Raw genomic sequence first — 26,686 nt, 5'->3', positions numbered from 1 at the left:
ACCATGCTCCTGGATCTAGGGGTGTATTTGTAAGCCTTCTTTGCTCTCAGGGCATCTGAGGGGCCTCAGCTGGGAGGGGTCTGCTTCTTTCTTCGGGTTTTGTTTGCTTGCGTTCTCAATGAGCCGAGGCGCTCACAACCCTCAGCTCTCTGAGCAGACGCTTTACAGACAAGGAAGCAAAGCTTTATGATGACAAATCACCCCACTTAAAAATATCATCCCCCACCCCGTTTATTCCAGTCTTGCATAGCTGTTATAAGGCATTGAGAAACTGTAAAAATATAAATTAGAAACATAAAAATGATAATCACCTGGAATCCCACCACCGACCGATTCCAACACCACTGACATTGTGATACATTCCACCAAGTACTTTTCCTATACGTATATTTAACACAGTTGGGAGCTCATCAGATAGTTTTTTTTTTAAAGATTTATTTATTTTGGAGACAGCGAGAGAGCGCATGAGCGGGGGGTGGGGGAGGGATGGGCAGAGGGAGAGAATGTCAGGCAGACTCCCCACTGAGCCCAGAGACCAACATGGGGTCTGATCTCAGGACCCCAAGATTCATGATCTGAGTGAAATCAAGAGAGTTGGACACTTAACTGACTGAGCCACCCAGGTGCCCCTTGTATTTTTTTTAAGCTCAATTAAGGTATAACTGACACAATAATCTGCACATATTTAATGTGTATAATTTGACACGAATACACTCATGAAACATCACCACAGTCAAGACGATGAACATATCCATCACTCTCAAGTCAAATTTTTTTAAAAGATTTTATTTATTTGAGAGAGAGAGAGAGCATGAGCGGGGTTAGGGGCAGAGGGAGAAGCAGGCTCCCTAGTGAGCAGGGAGCCCCATGTAGGGCTCTATCCCAAGACCCCGGGATCATGACCTGAGCTGAAGGCAGACACTTAATCGACTGAGCCACCCAGGCGCCTCCGCAAGTCAAATTTTTTTTAAGTGGAGTTTTTTTATTTTGGAATAATTCTGGATTTACAGAGAAGTTGCAAAGAGAGCTCCGGTATAACCCAGGCCCAGTTTACCCTAATGTGAATATCTCACATACCATGTACGTTTATTAAAACCAAGACTTTAGGGTTGGTATGTTACTATTAATTCAGAGACAGATTTCATTTGAATTTCACCACATGAATTTTTCATGGTGTCCTCTCTTCTGTTCTAGAATTCAACTCAGGATGCTGAACTGCATTTAGCCAAACAGTTTAACACCTTATCTTTGGTTACTTAACATTAATCCTCTTGAAAAAATAGAAACTTCAAAAACATTGTTTCAAATAACTGCTTCATATTTCTTGTTATCAATTTTTCCTATTGCTTGACGTAGGTGATTTCTAAGTTTTCCTCTTGCAAGTGAATTTTGCCATGAAACTCTCTGCACCTAAATTTCTGTTCGCATCTTGTCTTGTTTCCTTGGGATTTCTTCCTCCCCCTCCTCCAGGTCTATTGAGATGTAATTGACATATAAGATTATTTTCCTTGAAATATAGCTAGGAGGTCGAAGTCCTTTGATATATACTTGCTTCTTGTCTTCTCAAGAAGGCAGTTAGATTTGGCAATCGTGATGACACTCGTTTCACTGCCGAGTCATCAGTGGAAGCTAAAATTAAAGTGTGAAGGTTTGATGAGAAATGGGATATTCACATGGTCTCAAAATAACTCCCCACATATTATTCCTTGATTACAAAGGAAAGAATAGCCGCTTTAAGTGGAGAAACCCGGCAGACACCATCTTAATTGAGTAGTGGGAGTTAAAGACATCGAATGACACAGGCCAACACCTGAGCCACCAGGTTCTGACATCCCAAGAAAACCGCCAAGATTGATCTGTGACATCCCTGCCCGAGATGCATTACCTGAATCTAATAACGAGAAAACTTCAGGCAAACCCAAAGTGTGGAACATTCTACACAATAATTGGTTGTACTCTGCAAAAATGTCAAGGTCGTGAAAGGCAAAGGGAAGCTGAGGAACGTTCTAGATGAAGCGAGATGAGAGAGACATGACCACCAAAGGCAATATGTAATCCCGGCTTGGATCCTGAAGAGTTGAAAAAGAGTTTTGGGGGAAAAAAAAGGATGTAAAAGACGTTTTGGGGAAAATTGGCCCATAGATTAGAGTACCATATCAGTGCTAATTTGCTGACTTTGATAAGGATTTCTTTATGGAGGAGGCAGTGTGGACTTCCATCTATAAGGTGTTCCGGAGATAACTGATATTAGACTATTTTTAAGTGCTAAGAGGCATATTATGATGCCTTAGGATTCAAGCATCAGAAGAGCCTATTATCTCTCCAAGGTGATGGTGAGATGTTCCCATGAAGACTTGAAGTTTCCAATTTCCAGGAAAGTTGCAAATTACAACAAAAAACTCCCATATGCTTCTTAACGAGAGACCTTATTCAAGTTCTAATATGCTCTTTACTGGAAAACACCCAGTCCACAATGGTGCTTCGAAACCAAGTCCAATGTCTCTCTAGTCTCCTTCAGTCTGGGCTGAATTAGAAAGGACAGAAGAAAGGAGGGAGAGAGGAAGGGTGAGAGGGCTGGTCTAGATTTTTAGAGGACCCTCTGTTTTCTCAACATCAAATTTTCTGATTAGGAAAATTTGGGAAACAGCAAAACACACAGAAGAAACTCCTCTCACGTTCACTCCACCCAGACAGGCATTGCTCACGCTTGGATGAATTCCTCATTTGTTTGTTCTTTGATCATGTTTGAGATTAGAGTGAATATAAAACATTCCAGGGCTACATGACATCTCTCGGTGAACTTGCTCAGAGGACAGATTTTTGTCCTTGCTCTACCCCATGTCCACTGAGTTGGCATCTGTATTTTTACCTGGTTCCCAGGGACACTGATGCACTTTAAGAATCATCTTTGTGGGCTGTGGCGCCTGGGGGGCTCAGTCATGAAGCATCTGCCTTTGGCTCAGGTCATGGTCCCAGGGTCCTGGGATCGAGCTCTGCATCTGACTCCCTGCTCAGGAGGGAGTGTGCTTCTCCCTCTCCCTCTGCGCCTCTCCCCTGCTTGTGTGCTCTCTCTCCCTCAAATTAATAAAAAATCTTAAAAAAAAAAAAAGGAATCATCTTTGCATTCTGTACTTCTCATTTAATACTACACATAAACATTTCCCTTCACCATGAGGTCTTTTCAACCGCTTATATGATCATATATTACTTATATCACCTGAATGATTTAAAAAATCTTCTAAAGGCCAGCCATCCTCACAATTTTGGTTTATAACTTGTGTTCCCAGAAGGAGTCTACCGAGAGGTGGACACAGCAGGAGCTGAGGGAGTGTCTGTGGAATCTCAATGAAATGACAAGTGGGATTCATGTGTCAAGAAACGGAGAGAAGCAGAATCTGCCCCAGAGACTCCCACGTTTGAGGGGAAGCGCGAGCTGGTGCCGTCACACCGGGTGGGGTATCTGCTGAAATTACATCCGCACACAGCCATTGACCCAGCATCTCCAGGACCAGGAATTGGGTTCCTGCGGACATCCTGCACAGAGAGCAAAGACAGATGATCTGAAGAGCTCGCCGCAGCATTGCTTGTAAGAGCAGATGACGGGATACGACATAAATATCCATCGATATGCGAGGGAGGCCATTCCACGGAAGGCCGAGCAGCTGTGAAAGGAATGTACCAGTTCTACACCTCGTGATGCTAAGAGAGGCCCAAATACCTCATGAACTGGACGGAAAGCGCGTGTGTACCTGGTTTAAAGGATTCGCGGTCTCTGTCTATTCACAGGTTTGTATGTGCACGAAACACTTCCGCAAGGACACAGAGAGACGGTTACAACAGTCGTGGCTTGTGGGGAGGTAGCCTCTGAGGTCTGGGGCAAAAAGATCTGTTTTTTATCGTAGTTTTTCTTGTGCTGTTTGGAATTTTTACCTTGTGGATGTATTATTTGCTTTGTTAAAAAACAAAACCAAACAAAGGAACAAAGAAGTAAATAAACGCTAACAAAATGTTAGCTGCAGGGGGCAGCAGCGATTGAGAGCGTGCAGGGTGCAGTGCGTGCCCTGCGGGGTATTTCCAGGTGGTGCTAAATGGGTCCTGACACCTCCTCCTCATTGCAGCGGGCTGGCAGGTCTGAGATGCACCTGTCGCCTGTCCCCGCTGCAGTGGGGCGGGGGGGAGCGTCTGCGTGCTGAGCTCGTGCAGTGTGGGGTCCCTGCCCTGCCGACTGGGAAGCTCAAGTCCCATCCACAGGTTTCCAAATCAGCTCCCGGGCCTCTAGGCTTCTTCCCACTGCTTTAGTGTGGCCCGACTAAACTTCCAGCTCTGGGGCTCCTCATTCTGGGTTTATGAAGTGGCTCCTGGGCCTGGCAGCCCAGCCCATGTCCCGCCGAATGCGGTGGATGGGAGAGGCAGTGCAGAGAGCAGGGTTCAAGACCCGCTTTCCCCCCTTACTGTGTGGCCTTGGGAAACTTACTCAACGTCTCTGAGCCTTCCTTCCCTCATCTGTAAGAGGGGGTTAATAATCATAGCTATGTATCTCATGGGGCTGTGTTAAATGAGATGGTCTGTAGTAGAAACTCATCAGAAACCAGCTATTTCATTCACAAACATCCATCAAGCCCCCTAGTCAATATTAAATCCTTTGCTAAGAACTGGGGATTAAAAATGTCTTTAAAGGTGAAAGAGTCTAATAGGAAAAGGGTACTATGTAATATTTAATCGTTATTTTTCAAAATGCCTCCACATTTATTATCTTCCTTAGTTTGTATTATAACCCTATGAAGTGGCTATTAGGACTCAGATTTTATAGGTGACGACACGAAGGCTCACAGAGGAACGGAGCAGTGGGGCTGGGGTAACGAGGAGGCTGGGCTGCTGACATCGCTTCCGACGCTGGACGCGGGGTTCTCACGTGCAAGCAATCGTCTGTCACAGCAGCCGGGCGCCGGGCAATTCAGGCCCGGCCCTCCTCCGAGCGAGCGCAGACCCCACCGGGTGAAGGCTCCGTCCCATGAGACCGTCCCCTACTTCAGATGCCAACCCCAACTAATGGGTCCCCACTACTCACAACTTCTGTCAGACTTGGCTACAGGTGGTTCCAAAGTTGCTTAATTCAGCCCTTGATGCTAACAGTATGGGCTCTGGGACAGTGTCTCTGCGGTTTTGTTTTTAACCTTCTTCCTAGGGTTGCCCTGACACCGCAACCTGAAGATGCCCTCGAGCAGGCAGGGAGGAAGGGCTTCTCTGCGGACAAGTCTGGCTTTGAGCCAGGAGGGAAAAATCGATCCCTCGAGCTCCAGCAGACTTCCCCTTACATCTCACCGGCCAGAGCTGAGTCCCACGCCCATGACTATGCCAATCACCAATGTGATCTAGAAGGCTCTACAAGGTCTGGGTGCTGCCCCCCTGGCCAGCCTCAGCAGATGCCACGGTCCCCAGAGCAGCTCTTTGAATGACATTGTTCCCCCCGGGGTCTCCCCTCTTACTACCAATGCGTCCTTCCTATCTCGGTTAAGTTTTTTAAAAGAATTTACTGAACCTCTCTGCCTTACTTTCCACCTCAGCAAAATGCATTCATATTATCCGTCACATTTCTGTGGGGAGACTGCTTGGTTGGGCGGTTCTTTGCTCTCACTCGGGGTGGCATGCGGCAGCTGCCAGACGGTGGCTGTGGCAGCTGGGACCAAGATGGCGCTGCTCATATGGCTGGTGCTCTGGAGAGGTAGCTGGAAGGTGGGGCCTCACGGGGTCTCCTCATAGGACTTGGGCTTCTTTACATGGCAGCTGGATCCCAGAAGCACAAAAGTAGAAGATGCCAGGTCTTCTGAAGGCTTTTGGGTTCAGAGCTAGCATGCTGTCAGGCCTTCCCTGTTTCACTTGGTTAAAATGAGTCCCAGGACCACCCCAAAGTCAAGGGGAGGGGGTTTCTGCAGGGTCCAAACACCGAGAAGCACAGGTCACTGGGCAGGTACCTAATCAGTAGCTTCCAGAGCAGAGGAGACACAATCCCTTAAGTTCTCTGGCATCACAAGACACACGTAGCCAAATGAGTAAGTCGGAGAAAGTCACATTTCTTCTAACCCCAGATAATGTTCTGTTCACACTAAGCCCATTTTATATGGGAAGACAGCTAAAATAATAACCTTTTCTTGACAAGGGCTCAACATCTAAAATCTTACTTAAAGAAGTTTTTCCTCTGTCTCCTTTTTTGGGGGGGCGGGGGTGCAGGGAATCTCGAGACCCAGCAGTGATAGTGGGAGAGCACTGGAATAGGAGTCAGGAGATGTAGATTATAATCTCAATTTGGCAACTAAGTAGCTAAGGCTTTGGGAAATCTCTTTTCCCTGCACAAGCTGTGTCTCTAGGAAAACCAGAAGGGTAGGACTACATATGAGATGGAAATAGGCTTCCGTTATGACAGCTTTTCCCACAGCATGGGGCCTGTCCTGCCAGAGGGGCAGAAAATCATCTCTCGTCCCACATCTCATGATGTTAGGTGCCACAGCCGCATGGCATGAACTAATACCCTCGCTTACTAAGTTCCTTCCTCAGATTCTTTTTCAGCCCTTCTGCTCACACCCAGGCGTGGCATGTCCTTAACCCAAAACGCATGATGGAGTAAACAGGTCAGTAGGACTAGCTGCTGTAACAACTCCAGAATCTTCCTGTCTTACATCCAGACAGCCAACAGACACGAAAAGATGCTCGAAATCACTCATCATCAGGGAAATGCAAATCAAAACCACAATGAGCGATCCCCTCACACCTCTCAGAATGGCTAAAACCAACAACTCAGGAAACAGCAGGTGGGTTGGCGAGGATGTGGAGAAAGGGGAACCCTCGTGCACTGTTGGCGGGAATGCAAACTGGTGCAACTACTCCGAAAAACTATGGAGGTTCCTCAAAAAGTTAAGAATAGATTCATCTTAAGATCCAGCAACCAAACTACTGGGTATTTACCCCCCCACACACACACACACAAATACAAAAGCACTCATTGAAAGGGATACATGCACCCCTAGGTTTATAACAGCAGTGTTGGGGCACCTGGGTGGCACAGCGGTTAAAGCGTCTGCCTTCGGCTCAGGGCGTGATCCCGGCGTTATGGGATCGAGCCCCACATCAGGCTCCTCCATTGTGAGCCTGCTTCTTCCTCTCCCACTTCCCCTGCTTGTGTTCCCTCTCTCGCTGGCTGTCTCTATCTCTGTCAAATAAATAAATAAAATCTTAAAAAAAAAAAAAAACAGCAGTGTTCACAATAGCCAAGATACGGAAGAAGCCCAAGTGTCCATCGACAAATGAATGGATAAAGAAGGTGTGGTACACACACAAACACACACACACACACACACACACACACACACACACACACATACAGTGGAATATTAGTCATAAAAAATAATGAAATCTTGACATTTGCAACAACATGGATGGAGCTAGAGGGTATAATACTAAGCGAAATAAGTCAGAGGAAGACAAATGCCATATGATCTCACTCATATGCGGAATTTAAGAAACAAAATGAAAGGAAAAAGACAGAGAGAGAGAGAGAAACCAAGAAACAGACCCTGAACTGTAGAAAACCACTGATGGTCACCAGAGGGAGGTGGGTCAGGGATGGGGGAAACAGGTGATGGGGATGAAGGCGTGCACGTGTCGTGATGAGCATGGGGTATCATATGCAAGTGTTGAATCACTATATTGTACACCTGAAAGTAATATTACACTGTATGTTAACTACACTGGAATTTAAACTAAAACTTAATAAAAAAGAAAAAGAAGAGAAAAAAAACTTACTGTCCTAACTCAATACGGGCTTATTTCTTGCTTCTTTTTTGCCCCACCCAGTCATTCAGGCCCCCAACCTCCATCCAACCTGGGCGCCATCCAACCCCAGGCCTCTTACTTACACCTCTGCCTCCAGACGTATCTTACTCCAGCTGGCAGGCAGAGGAAGAAAGACAGCTCGAGGGGAGGATTGCTTGAGGGTTTCAGAGCTGCACCAGGAAATGGCTTATGTTGCTTTTTCCCACTTTCTATTGGCCAAAACTCCCACAGGACCTCACCAGAAGCAAGAGGACTGGGAGGGAGGCCCTAACAGTGAACACTGGTACTGGTGAATCATTAGCAAGTCACTGCCATACTCGCTGGTCTTCAGGGCCAGAGCATTCTGCAAGCAACAGTATCTCAGCACTAGCAAGTTACATTGCTTGGCTTTCAGAGTGGCTATGTCTACTGTTACCTTCTCTCTCTCTTTTTTTTTTTAAAGATTTTATTTATTTATGTGACAGAGAGACAGCCAGCGAGAGAGGGAACACAGCAGGGGGAGTGGGAGAGGAAGAAGCAGGCTCATAGCAGAGGAGCCCAATGTGGGACTCGATCCCGGTACGCCGGGATCACGCCCTGAGCCGAAGGCAGACGCTTTAACGACTGCGCTACCCAGGCGCCCCTACTGTTACCTTCTCTTTATGGTAAGCGATGCTGGCTTTCCATTTCAGTTGGTAATATAAAATTTCCGTATTAAATATCTTTTTGGTATTTATTTATTTTAAAGACTTATTTAAATATTTGAGAGAGAGAGAGAGAGAGTGCGGGGTGGAGGGGCAGACGGAAAGGGGAAGCAGACTCCCTGCTGAGTGGGGAGCCTGCCATGGGGCTCGATCTTGTGACCCTGAGATCATGACCCCAGCTGAAACCAACAGTAGGTCACTTAACTGACTGCACCACCCAGGTGCCCCTAAATAAATACCTTTTAAAAAAATGAGTCAGTGTGGCAAAAAGTGTAAAGGTATATGAATGTCTGACATTTGGGAAACAGTGATCCAGGGCAGTGCTGTCCAGTGAAACTTTCTGCAATGATTGAAATGTATTCTGTGCTGTCCAATATGGGAGCCACCAGCCACATGGAGCTATTGAGCACTTGACATGTAGCTAGTGTGACTGAGAACTGTATGTTTAGTTTAATTTTGAATTGTACTACATAAGACAATGCAGACCTAAGGTGACAACCAAGATTGACAGTGAATGCCTGGATCATGTCTCAGGGGGATTCAGAGGGCAATAGTGCTGTGATTGATTCTTGATGTCTGGTATTGGTGTGAGAAGAAGGTGATGGAGAGCATGCTACTTACTGGTCATTGCTATACTTGATTTTCTTAGAGGGTCTTTTTAGCTCTAACATTCCAGAATTATATATTCTTCCCTAAACCTTCAGTAGAATTTAGTACCCACTTAATGATCTGCCTAACCCAGGATGTAATGGAAATATTTCTCTCTGGTCTCTGTGTTCCTTTTAAAACCTCCTACCATCTGCTCCTTTCCCGATAAATGTAGAGACTATTGATTAGAGGGATTAACTTGAAAGTACTTCCCCATATCTACATGCATTTGCCCCGAAATTAATGATTTCAGGCTTCTGAGATGTGAGTCACCTTCTCTTTTTCTCAAGAAAGACATTGAAAAGGCACCTCTTTAGAGGCAAGGGGTCATTACCAACGGAAAAGGGAAGGACCCCTTCTGCTTAATGTGCGGCTAAAAGTGGGATGCTGGAAATAACCTTTCACCACGTGACCGCAGAGGTGGGACAGGCTGTCAACAGGCTTCTGTTGTCTTGGAGAGGAATCCACAGGTTCTGCTGCAGGGGGAGGCGGGAGGGGTGTGGTGCAGAGCCGAGCATTGGGAAGACTGGCAGCTTCTCTCTAGCCCTCCCCAGCATCCCTGGCTAAGCCTGGAGAGATGGGTCACGGGGCTGACCCTGGCTGGCATTTCAGACAGCTTTATAATTACACTATCTTTTCTTCAGCTTACCAGTAACCTTTTGATCTTGTTTGAACGTGTGTGTGTTTTAGATGTCTTTTATCTTAGCCTGATATTCTAATCATCATTTTCTTTTCCTTTCCTCTCTGGCCTTTTTCTTTTTTCTTTCTTTCTTTCTTTTTTTTTAGAGATTTTACTTATTTATTTTAGGGGGGGTGGAGAGAGCGCATGAGTACGGGGGAGAGGGAGAGAGAGAACCTCAAGGAAACTCTCAAGTGGAGCCCGACAGGGAGCTCGATCTCATGACCTGTAGACTCTGCACCCATTATCATCTAAAGCCTGTTTCGGCCCCTGTACACAGAGTATAAAACAATGAGTGCATATTGTTCTAGGGAAAATGAAATAAGATCTGTACGTAAAGTTCAGAGAACAGAGCCTGCTGCTCCACGCATGTCTACTGGCGGCTGGTAAGTTTCTTAATTGGGGTGAATGTGATTGTTGAATTCTGAAATCTTTTTCCTAATATTTTTATTTTTTAAATTTTATTTATTTATTTGAGAGACAGAGAGTGAGAGAGTGAAAGAGAGCATGAGTGAGGGAGAGGGGCAGAGGGAGAGGGAGAAGCAGGCTCCCCACTGAGCAGGGAGCCTGATGTGGGGCTCGATCCCAGGACCCTGAGATCATGACCTGAGCTTAACTGACTGAGCCATGCAGGCGCCCCTTCCTAATATTTTTAAATGACAAATTTCAAATGTAAGGAAAGGTTGTAAACATACCCACCACCTAGATTCTACCATTAACATGTTGCTGTATTTATTATCACCCCTCTGTCCACCCAACCATTCTTTTATCCATCCATTGATACACCTTATTTTTGTTGTATCTCAAAGTAAATTTCGGGCATTACCTACTTCATATACTCGACCCCTAAATACTTCAGCATGCATATCATCACCTAGGGTCCAATGTCTGTTTGCAGCCTCTACCTCTTTTGATGTACGATCTACATACAGTGAGATGCCCAGATCTTGAGTGTACATTCACTGAGCTCTGACAAACGCATACAGCGGTGTGATCGAAACCCCTAGCGAGACCTGGAACATTATTATCTGCAGAAAATTCTCTCAGGCCCCACCCCCAGAAGCAACTACTGTTCTGATACTCTTCATTCTAGTTTTTTCCTGTTCTCCGATTTCATACACATGGAATAATACAGTATATGTACAGCACATACTCCTTGTGCCAGGATTATTCTCTTGATATAATGTTTTTTGCGATTCAAATCAGTAATTTTTTTTTTTTTTATCACAGCATATATCCGTCAGCTTGGGCTGCCATACAAACTACTGTGGAGTGAGTGACTCAGACAACAAATCTAGTTCCTTAGAGTTCTGGAGGCTGGGAGTCTGAGATCAGGGTGCCAGCGTGGTTGGTTTCCTGGTGAGGGCTCTCTTCTTACTGGTTCGCCGATACTCATTGTGTCCCGATCACCTACCCAAGGCCCCACCTCCTAAGGCCACCGCATTGGGGCTGGAGCGTCAACATGTGCATTTTGGAGAGAGACAGACAATCAGTCCATAGCACAATGCTAAGGTTTTCCTTTCCATATCTAGATATGTCCTGAAACTCAACTGCCAGGCTAGTCCATCCAGCTCTCCTCAGAAGGAAGATGTCAGTAAAGAGCAATACTGTTGTGCTATCGAATAGCTTCCTATGAACCACGGCATAGATTTTGAGAAATACAAGAGTGCCTGTTGTATTTGGCAGAATAAAGGCCACCCAAGTGGCAACCTCATGGCATAATAAAAGTGCCCGGGGATTTTTATCTTTTTTTAATGCTTAAGTTGGGCAGGGAAGCTCTTTGGCAACTGTTGCATGACATGAGGGTTTCGGTCGGTTTCGGTCAGGCATACACGCCAGTGGACTTGACCTTACAGACATTCGGGGCAGGGATTCCATCTTACTTTTCCTCTGCTCTATCCGGGACCTGGAAGTGGGCCTGGAGAGTACTGAGTGATCAATAAATATTTGCAGAATTAATTGGGCATCACAAATGTGCATCTGTGAAGCACTGACCTCTCCTCCCAAAGAGGTCTGTCCTGAATTTCTGGTAACTCTCTGTCTGCGCAGCCTTCTGACCAGTCAAGGTGTATCACTCCCTCGTCATGCTTATAATCCCATCCTTCAGCCTGCAGCTCTGGTTTATGAGACTAAGTTGCAGAGTTAGAATGGAGAAGGCAGTGGGAGTTGAGGTCAATATGTGGGGTAGTATCTTTGTCAGGTCTCTTTTGGTTTGTAAACAACAGAAAACTGACTTAAGTGAAGAAGGGAGTTGCTGGCTCATTTAATTGAGCAGCCAGGCATTCATGGGCACCAGGCATCGAGTGACTTCAGGCATGGCTGGATCCAGGAGCTCATTTTGGTTTCTTAGGTCTTCTTTCTTGTTCTCTCTACCCTTCCCCCCATTTATCTGCCCTAGTTTCCTTTATGATGTTTCATTCCTGGTAGGTTCTGTTACAGGTGAAGCCTCCAGCAGAAAGAGCCTCTCACCCCAGTAATTCCAGCAAGAGTCCCGGGATTCTATCTTCTTGAGCCGATCTGGGTCATATGGCCCTGTCTAGCGCCCTGGCACCAGAACCTGGCACTCTGTCACAGGGCCTCCTGCTCCCACCATGGGTAAAGCCCAGGAATGGCACCAACCCCACCTGAACAACACAGACAGACTAAAGTGAGGGAGAGGAGGCCCCGCCAAGTAAAATCAGAAGGGCCAGTGAATGCTCTCCAGGGTAAGTGACAGATGCTAGTGGCAGGTGGGTGGTTCACATAGGCACTAAGTCACCCTGGATGAAGGTTACATTGGGCTGGGCAGGAAGACCTGTTAATAAGGTCCCAGACTTTCCACAAAAGAGGGATGAGTTGCCAGAAGATTGGTAGATGATTTCAATGACAATGAGCCATGAGGTGTAGTCCCAGCACAGAGCATGTGGCCAAGAATCCATGGAATGAATACACGAATGAGGAAAAGACCATGCAGGAGCCAGGGGTTTGGAATACAAAGTTTGTAACTGGGAGCACACCAGTCTCACCTGTGGGAATTGTGGCGACTGGAACTGGACGGGAGGGGACAGTGGACAGAGTGCGCTGCAGGCAAAGCAAGGTCCTGCTTGGTCAGCCGCAGCCGAGGCGAGAGCGGGGAGGTCTGAGCCCAAACAAGTGGCTGAAAATGTATGCGGATTTATTTAAGAGAAACGGGGGCACCAGGGGCTTCGACGAAAAATTTTGAGAGAGAGAGGGGGCGGTGCTGAGGGAGAGGGAGAGGAAGAGGCGGTACAGAGAATGACAGCAGGGATGGGCTAAGGAGGGGCAGGCAGCAAAGACGAGAGTCAAAAAGGCGACGACATTACAGCAATTAAGAAAACTTGGAATGACCGTCCTTGGTCCTGACGGTGCATGGCTTCTTACAGATTTCCTGGAACTGGAGAATGTGCAGCTGGAAGACGGCATTGTTGCCAGCCTGACGCTTTCAGACTGTAATTAATTTTGTTAAAAATCTTTACTTCTCCAAAGCTCAGTGGAATCCTGCCACTGGGGAGATCAAATTATTCCCCTACTCTTTTTCCTTTTGAAACAAAAGCACATTGTGAAATTTATCAGAATCAGTTAATATTTGTATCTGCTCTAATCCTTTAGGTATCGAACCGTTTTCCTTTCTGCTGGGTCTGATTTCACGACAATAAATGGTACCCAGGGGCATGATGATTGCGCGAGTGATTTAATCAGAATTTCTGATGCTTGGCAAAACTCATCCCAATGCCAACGATTAGCCTTAGGGCCCGTGAAGAACCCAACGGAAGCCAAGAATGGCAAGGTGTCCAGGACGGAGAGCAGCAGAGCTGAGTTCCAAATTTCTAGTTCCCTAGGATCTAGTGTTACCACCTTCAGAAATGCCCATGATGCACCAAAAGGGTGTTACAATTACCAGCCCTGTTGGGAAGATGTTGCTGAACTGTCTACACAACATCAGAAGGCTTGTTTTCGTGAATGATAATTAGAACATCTCCATGGGAGGGCTAGTTCATAAAGATGTTCCCTATGAAACAGCTCCATCCACACAAACAAGCCAGACGGGGTACCGCGACCAGGAGGGCAGAGGCTGCCGCTAATTAGACATGACATCAGCATTTACACTCCACTGGCCAATTATGTCGGGAGAAGTAAATAAAGCTAATGAAACTTTCTTTTCATCTGTGCCAGGAGCCAGAGTCTCTGCAGGTGAGGTTGGCCCAGAAACCCCTCTGCTGGAGATCTTGTAGGGAATGTGTGGCTTTATTGCCAGAATTCCTTGGAGAGAAAAAAAAAAAGAATAATTAAATAGATAAACTGCATTCCATTTGTTGGAGGAGACATAATTTTGGGATGGAAAGAATTGGCTTTCTAGTCTGTGGCTCCGACAGGAGCAGAGGGGCCTCCACGTTGGATGGAGGACAGGCCGGGGTCCTGTTTGGTAATATGGTCGGCCCTGTGCGGTAATATGGTCGGCCCTGTGCGGCTAAGGGGGTACGAGTGTTGCTTCCACGACTTCCAGTACCGGGCGCTGGGGCCTGCCCCATGCTGGAGCCTGGCAGGCCACTTTGAAGCCTGATACAGCGTAGCGGTCCTGGGCTCCAATGGCACGGCTTGGGTTTGACTTGGCTCAGCCACTCTCCAGCTGTGTGATCCTGAGCAAGTTCCTTAATGTCTCTGTGCTTCAGTTTCCTCCCCCATAAATATTTTTTTTAAAGATTTTTTAAATTTATTTATGTGACAGAGAGACAGCCAGCGAGAGAGGGAACACAGCAGGGGAGTGGGAGAGGAAGAAGCAGGCTCCCTGCGAAGGAGCCCGATGTGGGACTTGATCCTGCAACGCCGGGATCACGCCCTGAGCCGAAGGCAGACGCTCAACGACTGCGCCACCCAGGCGCCCCCCAGTTTCCTCCTCCATAAAACGGGGATAATGAAAGCACTTACCTTGGGGGGCCACTGGCAGCACTCAGTGAGTTCATGCATGCGGAGTGGCCGGCCGTGTAGCTGATGTGTCCGGTGCCTCAGCTACCTCCCCGCCTCCCCCCACAGCTGTCCAGAGGGCAGTTTCTTGTTTCCTTTTGAGGATGAATCATAAAAACACCGTCTGCTACTCATCACACCTGCCTTCCCTTTTCCCTGCTCCCCTGCCAGACCTATTCTTACCACCTGTTGTAATAATCAGCAGCCATGTTATCCTAGAAATTCGCGAATATAAATCTATTTTTTTTAAAGATTTTATTTAGTTAGTTATTTGAGAGAGTGAGTGAGAGAGAGAGAGAGAGAGAGAGCACAAGTGGGGGGGGGGAGAGGGAGAGGCAGATCTCCGCTGAGCAGGGAGCCTGATGTGGGGCTCGATCCTAGGACCCTGAGATCATGACCTGAGCTGAAGGCAGGCGCTTAACTGACGGAGCCACCCAGGCACCCCTATGTATCTATTTTTAAGGAGCCAATCCGGGAGACAAAACACATGAGGGGTCAGGGACAGTGGGCCCCTCGTGAGGCAGTGCGGGGCTCTGTGCAGAGGTAGGGGTGGGAAACCAAACGTGTGGTGTTTGACGATGAGCAGGTGGTTGTTATTGCCTACTATGCGCATGTTCCACACCATGCGCAGTACGCCAATGCATCAAGGAAGGAGCTCATTTAAACCTTATGGGGAAGGTACCATATTGTGCCCATTTTATAGATCAAACTGAGTCCCCCACACAGGACATGACCTGCCCAAGGGCTCAGGGTTATTGGACTTTTCCTCCCTGGCCTGGAAGCAGCAGGACATCAGAAGTGGGGAGACAGGCAGGAGGCCGTGACAATGACTCAGTGACCTGAGGGGCAGCTGTGGTAGTGCAGATGACATTTACTGAGGGGTCCCTGTGCGCCTGGCCTTAGGCTAACAGCTCAACACACGCTGTTTCCCTTAATCCTCACCCAGGTACCATGGCTACCCTCCTTCTACAGATGAGTGTGGGTGAGGCTTGCGGAGGTTAAAAACGCCCCAAGTCAGACTGCCGTTGGAGGCCCAAACGGGATCTGGGTCCAGAGTCTGCCTTAGGAGTCCCGGCTGTCATCCACTGTGCCAAGGACCCGGGGGCACTGAGGTATGAGCAGTTGTGAGAGACTGGACACGGTGCCTGGGGCAGAGGGAGAGGTCGAGGCTGTCTTTCTGACTCAAGGCAGATGGCTGGGGAATGTGCCACTCGCCAAGACCAGGAGCAATAGAGGAGAGAAAGTGTTTTTAGAAGGAAGATGAATTTGATTTTGGAAATGGCTCTGAGTCGTCTTGGGGACACTGTTTCGCTGTCCAGTTGGCCTTTGCAGTATATAATAATTTGGAGGCTCTGACGTTTGTCTCATCTTACAAATGGTTTACGTAGGGATGGTCATCACAAAAAGTGGTAATGGAGGCTGTTGGTATGGACGCTTCCCAAGTTCAAAAGGGAGCAGACAAGGCTGTCCGGGACGCAAGGAACATCCGTATTTAAATTGTTTCACTGAAGTTGAAGGCTGCTTTCTGTTCAGAGTGCTTGGCGCAAGGCATGGTCCCTATTTGGCAAGTGTCTTTGGGCTGGAAGAATAGTTGGAGGGAAGGTTCATGGTACGGAGGGGTGCTGAGTGGAATACGCCAACACACATGGACAAGGGGTGCCGGGCCCTGGGTCAGGTGGCGAGAGCACAGTGCCCACGAGACACTGTCCTCAGGAGCTTGAGATCTTGTCTGACAAACACTGGAGATTCGGAAAGTACAGGACTACATGATAAGTACAGTACAATTTCATTTAAATGGCTTTTCAAAATCTGTGACAGCTACAATATGTACTTAAGGGACACAATGTTCCAGTTTGGTAGTTTTAAAAAAAGCAAATCCAGAGAGTCTTTCAAATGTTATACGGGATGAAATCATCTAATTTCTTTGGGAAGGCTGGGAAAGAAGAGTTTCAAAACCCAAGGAGAGACTTTTCTCCAGCACAGTCGTAAGCCACACCCTGCACTTGCTCTCCTTTGATGTCTAAAACACATCCCATGTGGCCCACCGGGAGGCAGAGCGTCAGGGCCAGCCAGATGGTGACCAGTTCTCTACAGATGGTGGCTCTCGCCTGACAAGATGAAGGTGAACTGTGCATCAGTCCAGAAAGTCTCACCCACTTCTCAGTGAAGCACAGACAGGGAGCCCCTCTGAGAAACGCATCAGTGGGAAGTGGGATATGCCTGCCCGTCAGTCACCCCATGGCTCCATCCACGCTCTCAGCCTCATCACCCGTTCTGTCCTCTTCCTTATCTCATGGCCAAGGCTGTACTCCCAAGCCCATTTCTTTCCCCTTCCAATGTCCTCTTCCATGTCCACGTTCAGCCCTGTTCTCGCTCAAGGCTGCTAGACCCATACACCTTTCTCCACTTGCTCTCAGTCTACTCCCCTCCCTAGTTCCCTGGAAAGACGGGTCTCTCCCGATTCCCGTTTGTTTCTCAGTACTCATTTCTTTAGCAGCTTGTAGAGTGGCTTTCACGTGCACAGTGGGGTGCTCTTTCACAATTACCGGTGGGCCTGAACCCTCATCCTAGGGTCTTTTTTTGTGACTGCAATGGCTGTTGGATTGTATTATTGGCATTTCTGCTTCCGGCCATTGGGACTTACGTTAGAGCATCTGTTGGAGGCCTCTGGGCAATAATTTCCTCTTGATAGAAAAAGTGACTCTGGAGGTAGAGACCCACTCCACCAGCCCTTTCTTCCCGTCTTGGAACACAGTTCCATGTGGATATGATGCTTGGAGCTGGGCCACCATCTTGTCAGTAGGAATCATGGAGCTGTCGACACACAGCTGACCCAGCGAGCTGCTCGAACATCCCACAAACACTAACATGGGGACTCGGGACTAATGTTGTGTGAGAAAAATACCTCCCTTACTTATCAAGCCCCTTCTGGTCTGATATTGGTACCATCGGCTAGAAGCGTTCCAACTGATGGAGTGTGTGCTTTTACTGATGAGGAAACTGAGGTATAGGGAGGTTAGCGAGTCTTGCGAGAGAACCTATGTTCACAGTGAAACCTGAGAGCCTGGATTCAAACCTGGATCTGTCTTCAGAGGCACAGGAGCTCTGGAAACGAGCATCTCACATGACAAAATGCCTCAACTTTACTGAGATACAATTTACGCACAATAACTACTAAGCTGTACACATTCAGAGTCTTCGATGAGCGCTGGCAGACCATGCACCTGTGTAACATCTACACGAAAGGATACAGAACACTTCCATTCCCCCAAAACTTTCCTTTTGCCCCCTTCACAGGCCATCCCTTCCTCCACCCCCGTTTCCCGACAACCACCAATCTGCTGTCACTTAGGTTAGTCTGCATTTTCTAGACTTTGATATAAGTGGAACTGACTTAAATGTATGGAAAAAGTGCGACTTCTTTTACTCAGCATGGTAATTTTGAGAGTCACCCATGTTACTGCATCTATCCAGAATTCCTTTTTGTGCTGTGTAGTGTCCCATTGTATGAATGTACCCTATTTTGCTTGTTCATGCAGTTACTGATAGGCATGTGGGTTGTTTCTAGTTTGGGGTTATTATTAAAAGTAAGCTCTTCGGCTCAGGTTTCTATGTGCAGATACGTTTACATTTTGCTTGGGCAAATCCCCAGGAGTGGAATGGCAGCATCACAGGTGGAACTGAATTTTTTAAGAAATTGCCAAACTATTTTCTAACGTGGTTGTACCATTTAATACTCCCAACTAGAATGTATATAAGTACAAGTGCAGGAGACGCTCTTCCTTTATTCCCTACTCACAGACCATTCACTCCTGATACTTCTGTTATAAAGTGTGTGGGTTTCCCACCTCCCTCCTCCGGCACCCCCACCCCCTGCCCATGACCAAGCAATTCTGCAACACTAGCTGGGTGTCCTACAAGTTACCTCAATTCTGACACTCTCTCCTTGGAGATGGTGTCAGATCCCACAGCCTAGGGCCCAGTCCCATAAGACTGTCCCCTTCCCCACTTCAGCTGCAAGTCCAGGCTGTCCCCTGTGCTTCTGACTGGTCAGTTATAAACTAGAGGTTCCCACAACCCCCTCGTGGGATTTGGTTCATTTGCTAAAGTGGCTCATAGAACTCAGAAATATTTCACTTACTAGAGTACCAGTTTATTAGGAGAGGATAGAACTCAGGAACAGCTAGGAGGGAGAGACACATAGGGCAAGATACGTGGAAAGGGGCGTGGGCTGCCACGCCCTCTCTGGGTACACCATCCTCCCAGCACCTCCATGTGTAAAATCTGCAATCAACCTAAACCCCATTTCTTTGTTTTATTTTTATGGAGGCTTCCTTATATAAGCACAGTGGATTAAGTCATCACCAAATGGCTGATTTGGTGATTTATTCAAACTCCAGCCAACCTGCACTCCCCCGAGGATGGGAGAGGTAGCGGAAAATTCTTAACACTTCAACCTCTTCACAACCAGCCCCCATCCTTAGGAGCTTGCCAAAAGTCACCTCATTAACACAAACTCAGGTGTGGTTGGGAGGGGCTTGTGATCAATAGCCAAGGCAGCTTCATCTCTCTTAGCACTTAGGAGATTCCCAGAGTTTTAGGAACTCTCTGCCAGAGACAAGGACGAAAACCCAGTATGTACTTCTTATTGTAAATCCCGATACTGCAGTTGGAGTCGTACCCCATCCTTGCCATCACTGAGTATTGTTCGTCTTTGCCATCTCAGCCGTTCTAGTGAGAGCCAGAGGGTGTCTCACTGTAGTTTTAATTTTCACTTCCACGCAGGCTGTGATATAGAGCATCTGTCATGGGCTTATTGGCCATGCGTATATTTTCTTTTAAGTGTCTGTTCAAGTATTTTGCCCACTTTTTTATTAACTATTTTTTAAATTGAGTTGTGAGAGCTTTACACATTCTGGATGCGAGTCTTTCATTTGATGAATGTGTTGCAAATATATTTTTCAGCCCATGGTCTGCATTCCATTTCCTTAGTGGTGTCTTTTGAAGAGCAGAGTCTTTATAAAATCCAGTTGGGTGATATTTTGGTTTATAGTTCATATTTTCTGTGTTTGTTGAGCATCTGGAATTGGCAAATTATTGTCTTTTACCAAATAAGGGAAATTGTTGGCTTTAATTTCTTCAAATATTTTTCTGCTCCATTATTTCTTTCCTCTCTGGGATATATATTACCTGTACATTAGGCCTTCTGACATTGCCCCAAGATTCCTGAGTTTTTTTTTTTCCCCAACCCTTTTTCTCTTTGCCTTTAAATTAGATAATTTCTATTCACCTCTCCTCATGTTCACTCATCCCCATTCTGATATTAAGTCCATCCAATTTTAAAATTTCAGATTCTGTATCTTTTCAGTTCTGAAGTTTCCATTTGATTATTTTTATTCTATTTTTCAGAAGAGATAGACTTCCCTGTCATTCAATGTAAGCATATTTTCCACATTACTTCACTGAGCATTACCATAGCTGCTTCCGGTTCTAGTGCAGTAATTCCAGCATCTGGGGCATCTTGGGGTTGGTTGTCTTTTCCTTTGAGAGTAACTCCCATCTTCTTGTTATTTTTGTTTGCTTATCTTGCACAAGTGATTTTGGATTGCATCCTGGGCACTGTGTACGTTATGTTGTAGAGAATTGGGATTCTGTTATATTCCTCTGAAGATTACTGAGGTCTGTTGTTGTTGTTGTTTGTTTGGATGGGTTTTTGTTGTTGTTGTTGTTTTTCTGTTTTTGTTTTTGCGCCAGCAGGCAATTAACTTGATTAGACTTGGCAGATCATATTTAATTCTTTGGGCTTTTGTTGCCCTGTCTGTTCTGCTCGTGCAGACTCAGGGGTGAGACAGAGATTTGGGTGAAGTTCACATACAGCACTAGGAGATTTCTAATCAGCTGTCTCCCCTCTGGGATTCCTCCCTCTCCAGTGACCCGGGATTCTCTCCCTGGTTTCTCTGGTAAGCAGATGGTGGACTTTTTTGTTAACAATGTTATCCATCCCTAATGTGCTACTCTACAAGGGCAAAGTGTGGGGTGGAGGAGAGAGGGGAAGGTTTCTGTTCCCTGGTTTTGTTCACTCTCCAAATCACCAGGTAGTTTTTTAAAAAAATTGTAGTTATGCGCAAGTGTGCTGGTCTTTGGGGGGCTTACAGCACTAAACTCCACGTGGAGCCAATTCCTTTCCCTGTTTGTTCAGTGTGCACAAGTCTGAACTTCGCAGCAAGATTCCCCTTCGCTCCTTGCTGGCTTCCAACTTTTCCTTCTTTTGTGGAAACAAAAATGTTCCCTAAAAGCCTGCTTTAGGGTACTGTCCTCAGGTCTCCTCCAGTGCTGCCAAATTTTGTCAAGAATGCCATTCATGGAACATAACCTCTTCCAGCGGCACTTCCAAGATGCACTTTTCACTTACTTCTTCTGAGTCCCAGACTTATATTTCCAGCCCTCTCTTTTACATATTCCCATATAACGTTTAATCTAGAATCAGACCCTTCTCTGGGCTGACTTGCTTTGGTTACCGGCACAGTATTCATTCAGTGAGCTGGGCTTAGAATTACTAAGAGTCGAGGACACTTCTTTCATTACCCCCAATTCCTTCACTGTGAGTGGGGAACCAAAGTGAACAGTTATGCTGCCAGTTATCTGCTGACTTGTTGACAATACCTGACTTAAGGGACAATCCCAACAGAACTACCACGGGCTTAGGAATGTGGCCTCCTCTCCCTCCTTCCTCCCCTGTTGAGTGTTGACGTCGATAATTAAGTATTCCTATATATCCTGGCTTACCTTATTTATCCCACACTCGTGGCCAAGTATTCACTGAGCAGCCCCACCCCTACCCCACGCCCCAGGCACAGTTGTAGGTATTGGGAGGAGAATGGCCAGTGAGTCAGACCAGGTCCCTGCTGCTCTGAAGGTTGCACGCTGGTAGCAAATACACACGAGGGTCATGAACCCAGCAAATCTCTTAGTGGTGCACCATGAGGAGGATGGACAGGGCCACACCTGAGGGTGAGGAGCATACCCACAGAGCAGGTGCGGAGAGGAGGCCACTGTGGGGAGTGACAGTCGAGCTCAGATCAAAACGCTGACAGAAGCCAGTTCCCATCAGAAGAAACATCAAGTACAAAGGGCAGTGGGACGTTCTACCGGGAGAGGCCATTCAGACAACGCTGAGAGGAGGTCTGGGGCAGAGTGAATGGGCCCTGGGGAGTCACAGGAAGGACTCTGAACTTTATTCTACCAGAGGTGCAAGTTCCTTTTGTGAAGAAAATGACTTTTTATTATTATTTTTTTTTAAGATTTTATTTATTTGACAGAGAGAGAGACAGCCAGCGAGAGAGGGAACACAAGCAGGGGGAGTGGGAGAGGAAGACGCAGGCTCATAGTGGAGGAGCCTGATGTGGGGCTCGATCCCGGAACGCTGGGATCACGCCCTGAGCTGAAGGCAGATGCTCAACCGCTGTGCCACCCAGGCGCCCCAGAAAATGACTTTTTAAAGACAAGAATCAGAACAGATGATGAAAGGTAAGTTGGGATTATTCATGTTCAATCAACTTTATTTACATAGGGTTTTTAAAAAGTCTACATAGGTCCTTTAGGTTTTATCTAAAGGAAAAATCCAATCTGTATATATCTGTGTATGTGTAATGTCTAACGGTCAAGAAATAATGGCAATAGCCCATTGAAGGAAAAAGAGAATTCAATCAGTAAAATCTTTTCTAGAAAAATGTTAGAAGTCATTATTATTAGTATTCCAAGAATCCTCATATATATATATATCCCTAAGAACTCTCCAATGACATAAGACAGTATTTTATGAAGTTATAAAAAAAATCAATATTACCTGTCAAGGACTATCTCTTGCGTGTACAACCAAAACTGCTAAGGTTATGTGGACAAGAAATCAAGAAATCCCTGGTGTCTATTACAGAAAGCTTTTAATAGAACTTGCCTTGACAATTTATTCCTAAGTCCTCCTTTTCCCCCCAGCTCAATACAGTATTGCTACTGAATTTCACGGCTGCGCAGAGCTGTTTTTAGGCACTACTTGGGGAATAAGTATTAAGAGTTCAAGTAATTGCAAATGACGTTTTTGGTACTTTTTATCAAAAGATTTCAATGAGAATACCGACGATAATATTAAGCTGTATTATGTGTATAGAGTTTCTATAGTTATATGTAACTTGGTATCTTTTGCAGTACATAAGGGAAATGGTCCTAGTATTATTCAGGCTTAAAACGAGGGTTTGCCTTGCAACTCTCTATCAAGGACTGGCAACCTTGTAATGCTGAAAATTACAAGATATTATGAAACATTCTCTCTGTTTGCTCAGTTCCATAAGGTTTACTATAGACACTGCCCAACCCCCCACCCCACGCCATTCTCCAACCTCAGAGGAAACATGACTGAATTCTAGAGATAAACTTACTTATCGTAAAAGGTGAACGCAGTTAGCTGTCTCCCCACCTTTGTCCACAAACCTACTTGAGTCTTGACAACTCAATTTTAGATCTCCTTAAATAAACTTTTCCTTTTAGCAGCCCCATTTCCACCCCCAATTAAAAGGATGAATTGGAAGGGGTGGCACTGCTTGCCTTGAGAGCTGCAGGTGTCCTACCCCTTATGGGTCCACCTCACTCTTCCAGTCTCCTCTAGTAAACATTCTTTGCCTCGAACAATCTGGACAGGCTTTGCCACCCTGAACCCGGTGCAGTCAGAGAAGGGGCATCTGGGCTTTGCAAACCCTGGGATCAGGTCCCAGGGCTTCCAGCTCACACTGGGTTGTTGTCCAGTAAAGGTGATCAAAGGTGCTAAATATTGTAGTATTGCCATAGGCTTAGCTGGTACAAACCTCTCATCCATGAAAAATGTTTTCTAGGAAAGAGAGGATCGTGTTAAGGAGCATGGGCTGGACTGCTGGGTCTGCCTGCACCTCCATCCTTGCTTCCCCACTGATGAGCGCTGTGATCTTGGCCAAGTGGCCCCACCTATCTGAGTCAAAGCACTTAAAATCTACTTAGCACATAATAAACATTCAACACCATAGCACTCATGAGCATGGAGGATTTTATTGTTTTCCACAACATAAGGCACTTATTCTTTAATGTGCTTTTTTTTTTTTTTAAAGAAAAAGCAATCATAAGTGAATGCGTTGGTAAATAGCTATTATCAGAACGAAACACGTTCATCTACAAAATCATTTCTTTTTGAACCAATCAGCATTAGGGAATATTGTTGGTTACTTTAAAAATGGTGAGAATTTTAAGGGTTCCCTATTCTTTGCATATCTTTGCTGTGTTTTGAATCAATTCCTTTACATATTAGGTTTGTGGGGAAGGAGACTTAGAAGTTTCATTTCCATGACTTCGAATTATATCCATATCCTCCCCCCAACCCAGGTGCCGCAGTCTACTGAGCACCCTGCACACGTCATACAACAGAGAGGGCTCCGTCGGCCCTCTGGGATTCCTCCTCCCTGTGCCCCCGGCAGCCCCGCATCTGCATTTACGATCCTGGCATCTGATCTGAAAGTCGGCACATCCCAGGCCTCAGACGCGTCGCTTATTACCTTTTACTCAACTCCTGTTCCTGACCTCTTAAATCCACACCTGTTGTCGAGAAAAATGAACACCAAGCGAGACTGCGGCAAGATACTAAAACGGGAGCATTCTAATTTTGAGAAATTCTAATTTTCTTGTGCCATGACACAATGAGCTACGGTGCATCACCGCCTGTAGTATAATTAACTTCTCGTCTTTTGTTCCTTATGAATTTACATATCCAATTATCCCTCTATTTAATTTCTCACGGTCTTGCTACATTGACTAAAACTTTTTAACAAGAAAGTCTTTGGACTTAATGGACTTTGCAGTTCGTTGGTAACCAGTCGTTTGGGTCAGCCTGCAATGCTACCGCCCGGCACCGTGAAATTTTCCCGGCAGGACGGAATGCCACGGCGACAGACGCGATCGCGCAGCGGTCAGCAGCTGCAGAGAAGCCGTGGCCAACGAGCTTACATTAGAACGATGCTGATGGTAAACCACCCCCGCGCCTTTGTCAAGGGACACCGCCCCCCATTCATTTCATCAAAGTTGGCGCCAACGTAGGTCACAGGGCTGAAAGCACCATTTTTGCCCCGCTAGAGTTTTTGCTGTGTTGCCTTTCAGAACTCTGCATCGATTCCCACTTATTCTGACAAAGTAGACACGGCGAACAGGCTCATAAATGGGGGGCCATTCCCATCCCACAAGAACGCCAGTCTGCGGAGCTCCTGCACCACGGGGTGTGACTGTGAACGAACTCAAGCCGTGCTGCGGGCGGCCTGAGAGGTGGCGCTTTGGGGCTTCAGTGCTAGTCTCTGGGATGAGGTTTTTAGAGATGGCCAATTTGTGTGCCAAGAAGGCTTTTCTCGTCACCCAGAAGGCAAATTCAACTTTGACTAGTACTGACTGCATCGTGGACAATACCAGAAGTCTCAAAATTTAAGAGCAAATGTTGTCTGCTTGGTTCCTTGTAAAAAGAAGCCCACGGAGCTCTGCTAATGGGATGCAATGATTTCTTTTGTTAGGAAGGAAAGGTGACGACCTTCATTCTGTCTAGCATTTTGGGAGTGGTGAACACAATCTAATGCACTCAAACGCAGCTTGTTCACAGAATTATCAAAGACCACGCTTGGGTATCAAGGTGGGATGGAGGTCGACAGGTAGACTTTTACCATACGCGACTGGGAAGCAATGGATTTCACCAAGCAGAGCTGAGAAACACATCATTAGGAGAATTTACTCAGACACAAGACGCAGCGAGATTCTAATATCATTTATTCCTTTGTTTTCAGGCTTCCCCCACTCCCCTCTTGTTTAAAGAGAGGGCAGCTCTACTTTGAATATAACTTAGGATAGGAGGATAGGACCTAGCTCTCTGATTTATGCAAAAGTACATAATTCCGCAATGCTGCCTGGAATACTTTTATATTTCAACAGGGGGTGGTGTGTAGCTGCTGTTTCTGGCAAAGTAAAAAGCCAGTGGAAGTGAACCGTGAACAGACTGTCAGTGGCAGTCACTTTTCCTCCATCAGGCCCATGAGATCGTCTTCTATCCCCTTCTCACTCAGCTCATCCAAACTGTAGTATCGATGAACAATTTTCTCAGCGGTGACCACCACGACTCGGAGCCCGTGGGTGTCTTGGCCCAGCTGGCATCCGATGGCCGATGACACCACCATGTCGAGGTTCTGGTAGGTGCCCCCCGCATTCCTGTGGTAGTGGCCTGAGAACACAGCTGTGACACCTGCGGGGGAGGGAACAAGACATTAGGGGGCCAAGGATTTCCATTTAGGGAACTTGGGGGCTCACGGCTTCCGTCTGGGAGCAATACAGTATGTTATGAAATTAAATGCATAATACTACTCAGTGCATAATAAACAAGAAGACTGCATATGTGACATCCAGAATCCTCTCAAGGATAATTCATTGATGCAACATATTAACACACTTGTCATCAGTGGTACAAGAAAAGTGCTAGGGAACAAGAAGAGAGAAGATAAAGTGACTAACTTTGGGAGAGATACAGGAAGTGGAAGGAAATATTTTGAGGCCTGTATAAACAGCCATATGATGGAAGTTAAATGTCTACAAAAAAGAATGTTTATGGAGCTCTAATCAAGATAGCACAGCATGATCAACATTTACTGTACGTCCTCCGCTCCACGCTCAAGAGCCGTGATGGATAAAATCTAAAAAAGAAAACCAAAGGACATAAGTAGCCTCAAAATCAAAACAAATAGCTCCATGGATGAGAAACAAGGCAGAAAGATAATAAGCGGGGTTACGGTACTGCTGGGAGGTAAGCTCCTGCAGGGTAACAGAGCCTGCAAGCAGTTTCTGT

The 26,686-nt window shown here is 46.3% G+C and overlaps 1 protein-coding gene across 5 annotated transcripts in view; it reads right to left on the bottom strand.

Annotated features, from left to right (window-relative positions):
- Positions 1 to 26,686, bottom strand: part of CPPED1 (calcineurin like phosphoesterase domain containing 1) — a 201,860-nt gene that overhangs the window by 76,448 nt on the left and 98,726 nt on the right. For 2 of the 5 annotated variants that reach the window (XM_045777906.2, XM_045777911.2), the window contains exon 4: positions 25,604 to 26,089. The exons of 1 other annotated variant lie outside the window; for it this stretch is intronic. In XM_045777906.2, coding sequence (XP_045633862.1) covers positions 25,860 to 26,089 — 230 coding nt within the window. In that variant the 3' untranslated portion in view covers positions 25,604 to 25,859. Of the gene's footprint in view, positions 1 to 601; positions 1,630 to 25,603; positions 26,090 to 26,686 lie in introns of those variants that run through there. 2 more of the 5 variants (XM_045777908.2, XM_087870393.1) reach the window with 2 other exon arrangements.

Source organism: Ursus americanus, chromosome 2 (assembly GCF_024610735.1).
Source record: "Ursus americanus isolate L20-20 chromosome 2, mUrsAme1.1.p, whole genome shotgun sequence".
NCBI classification, from domain to species: Eukaryota; Metazoa; Chordata; class Mammalia; order Carnivora; family Ursidae; genus Ursus; species Ursus americanus.
The sequence above is the reverse complement of the archived record's forward strand: the minus strand, read 5'-3'. Positions and strand labels throughout refer to the sequence as shown.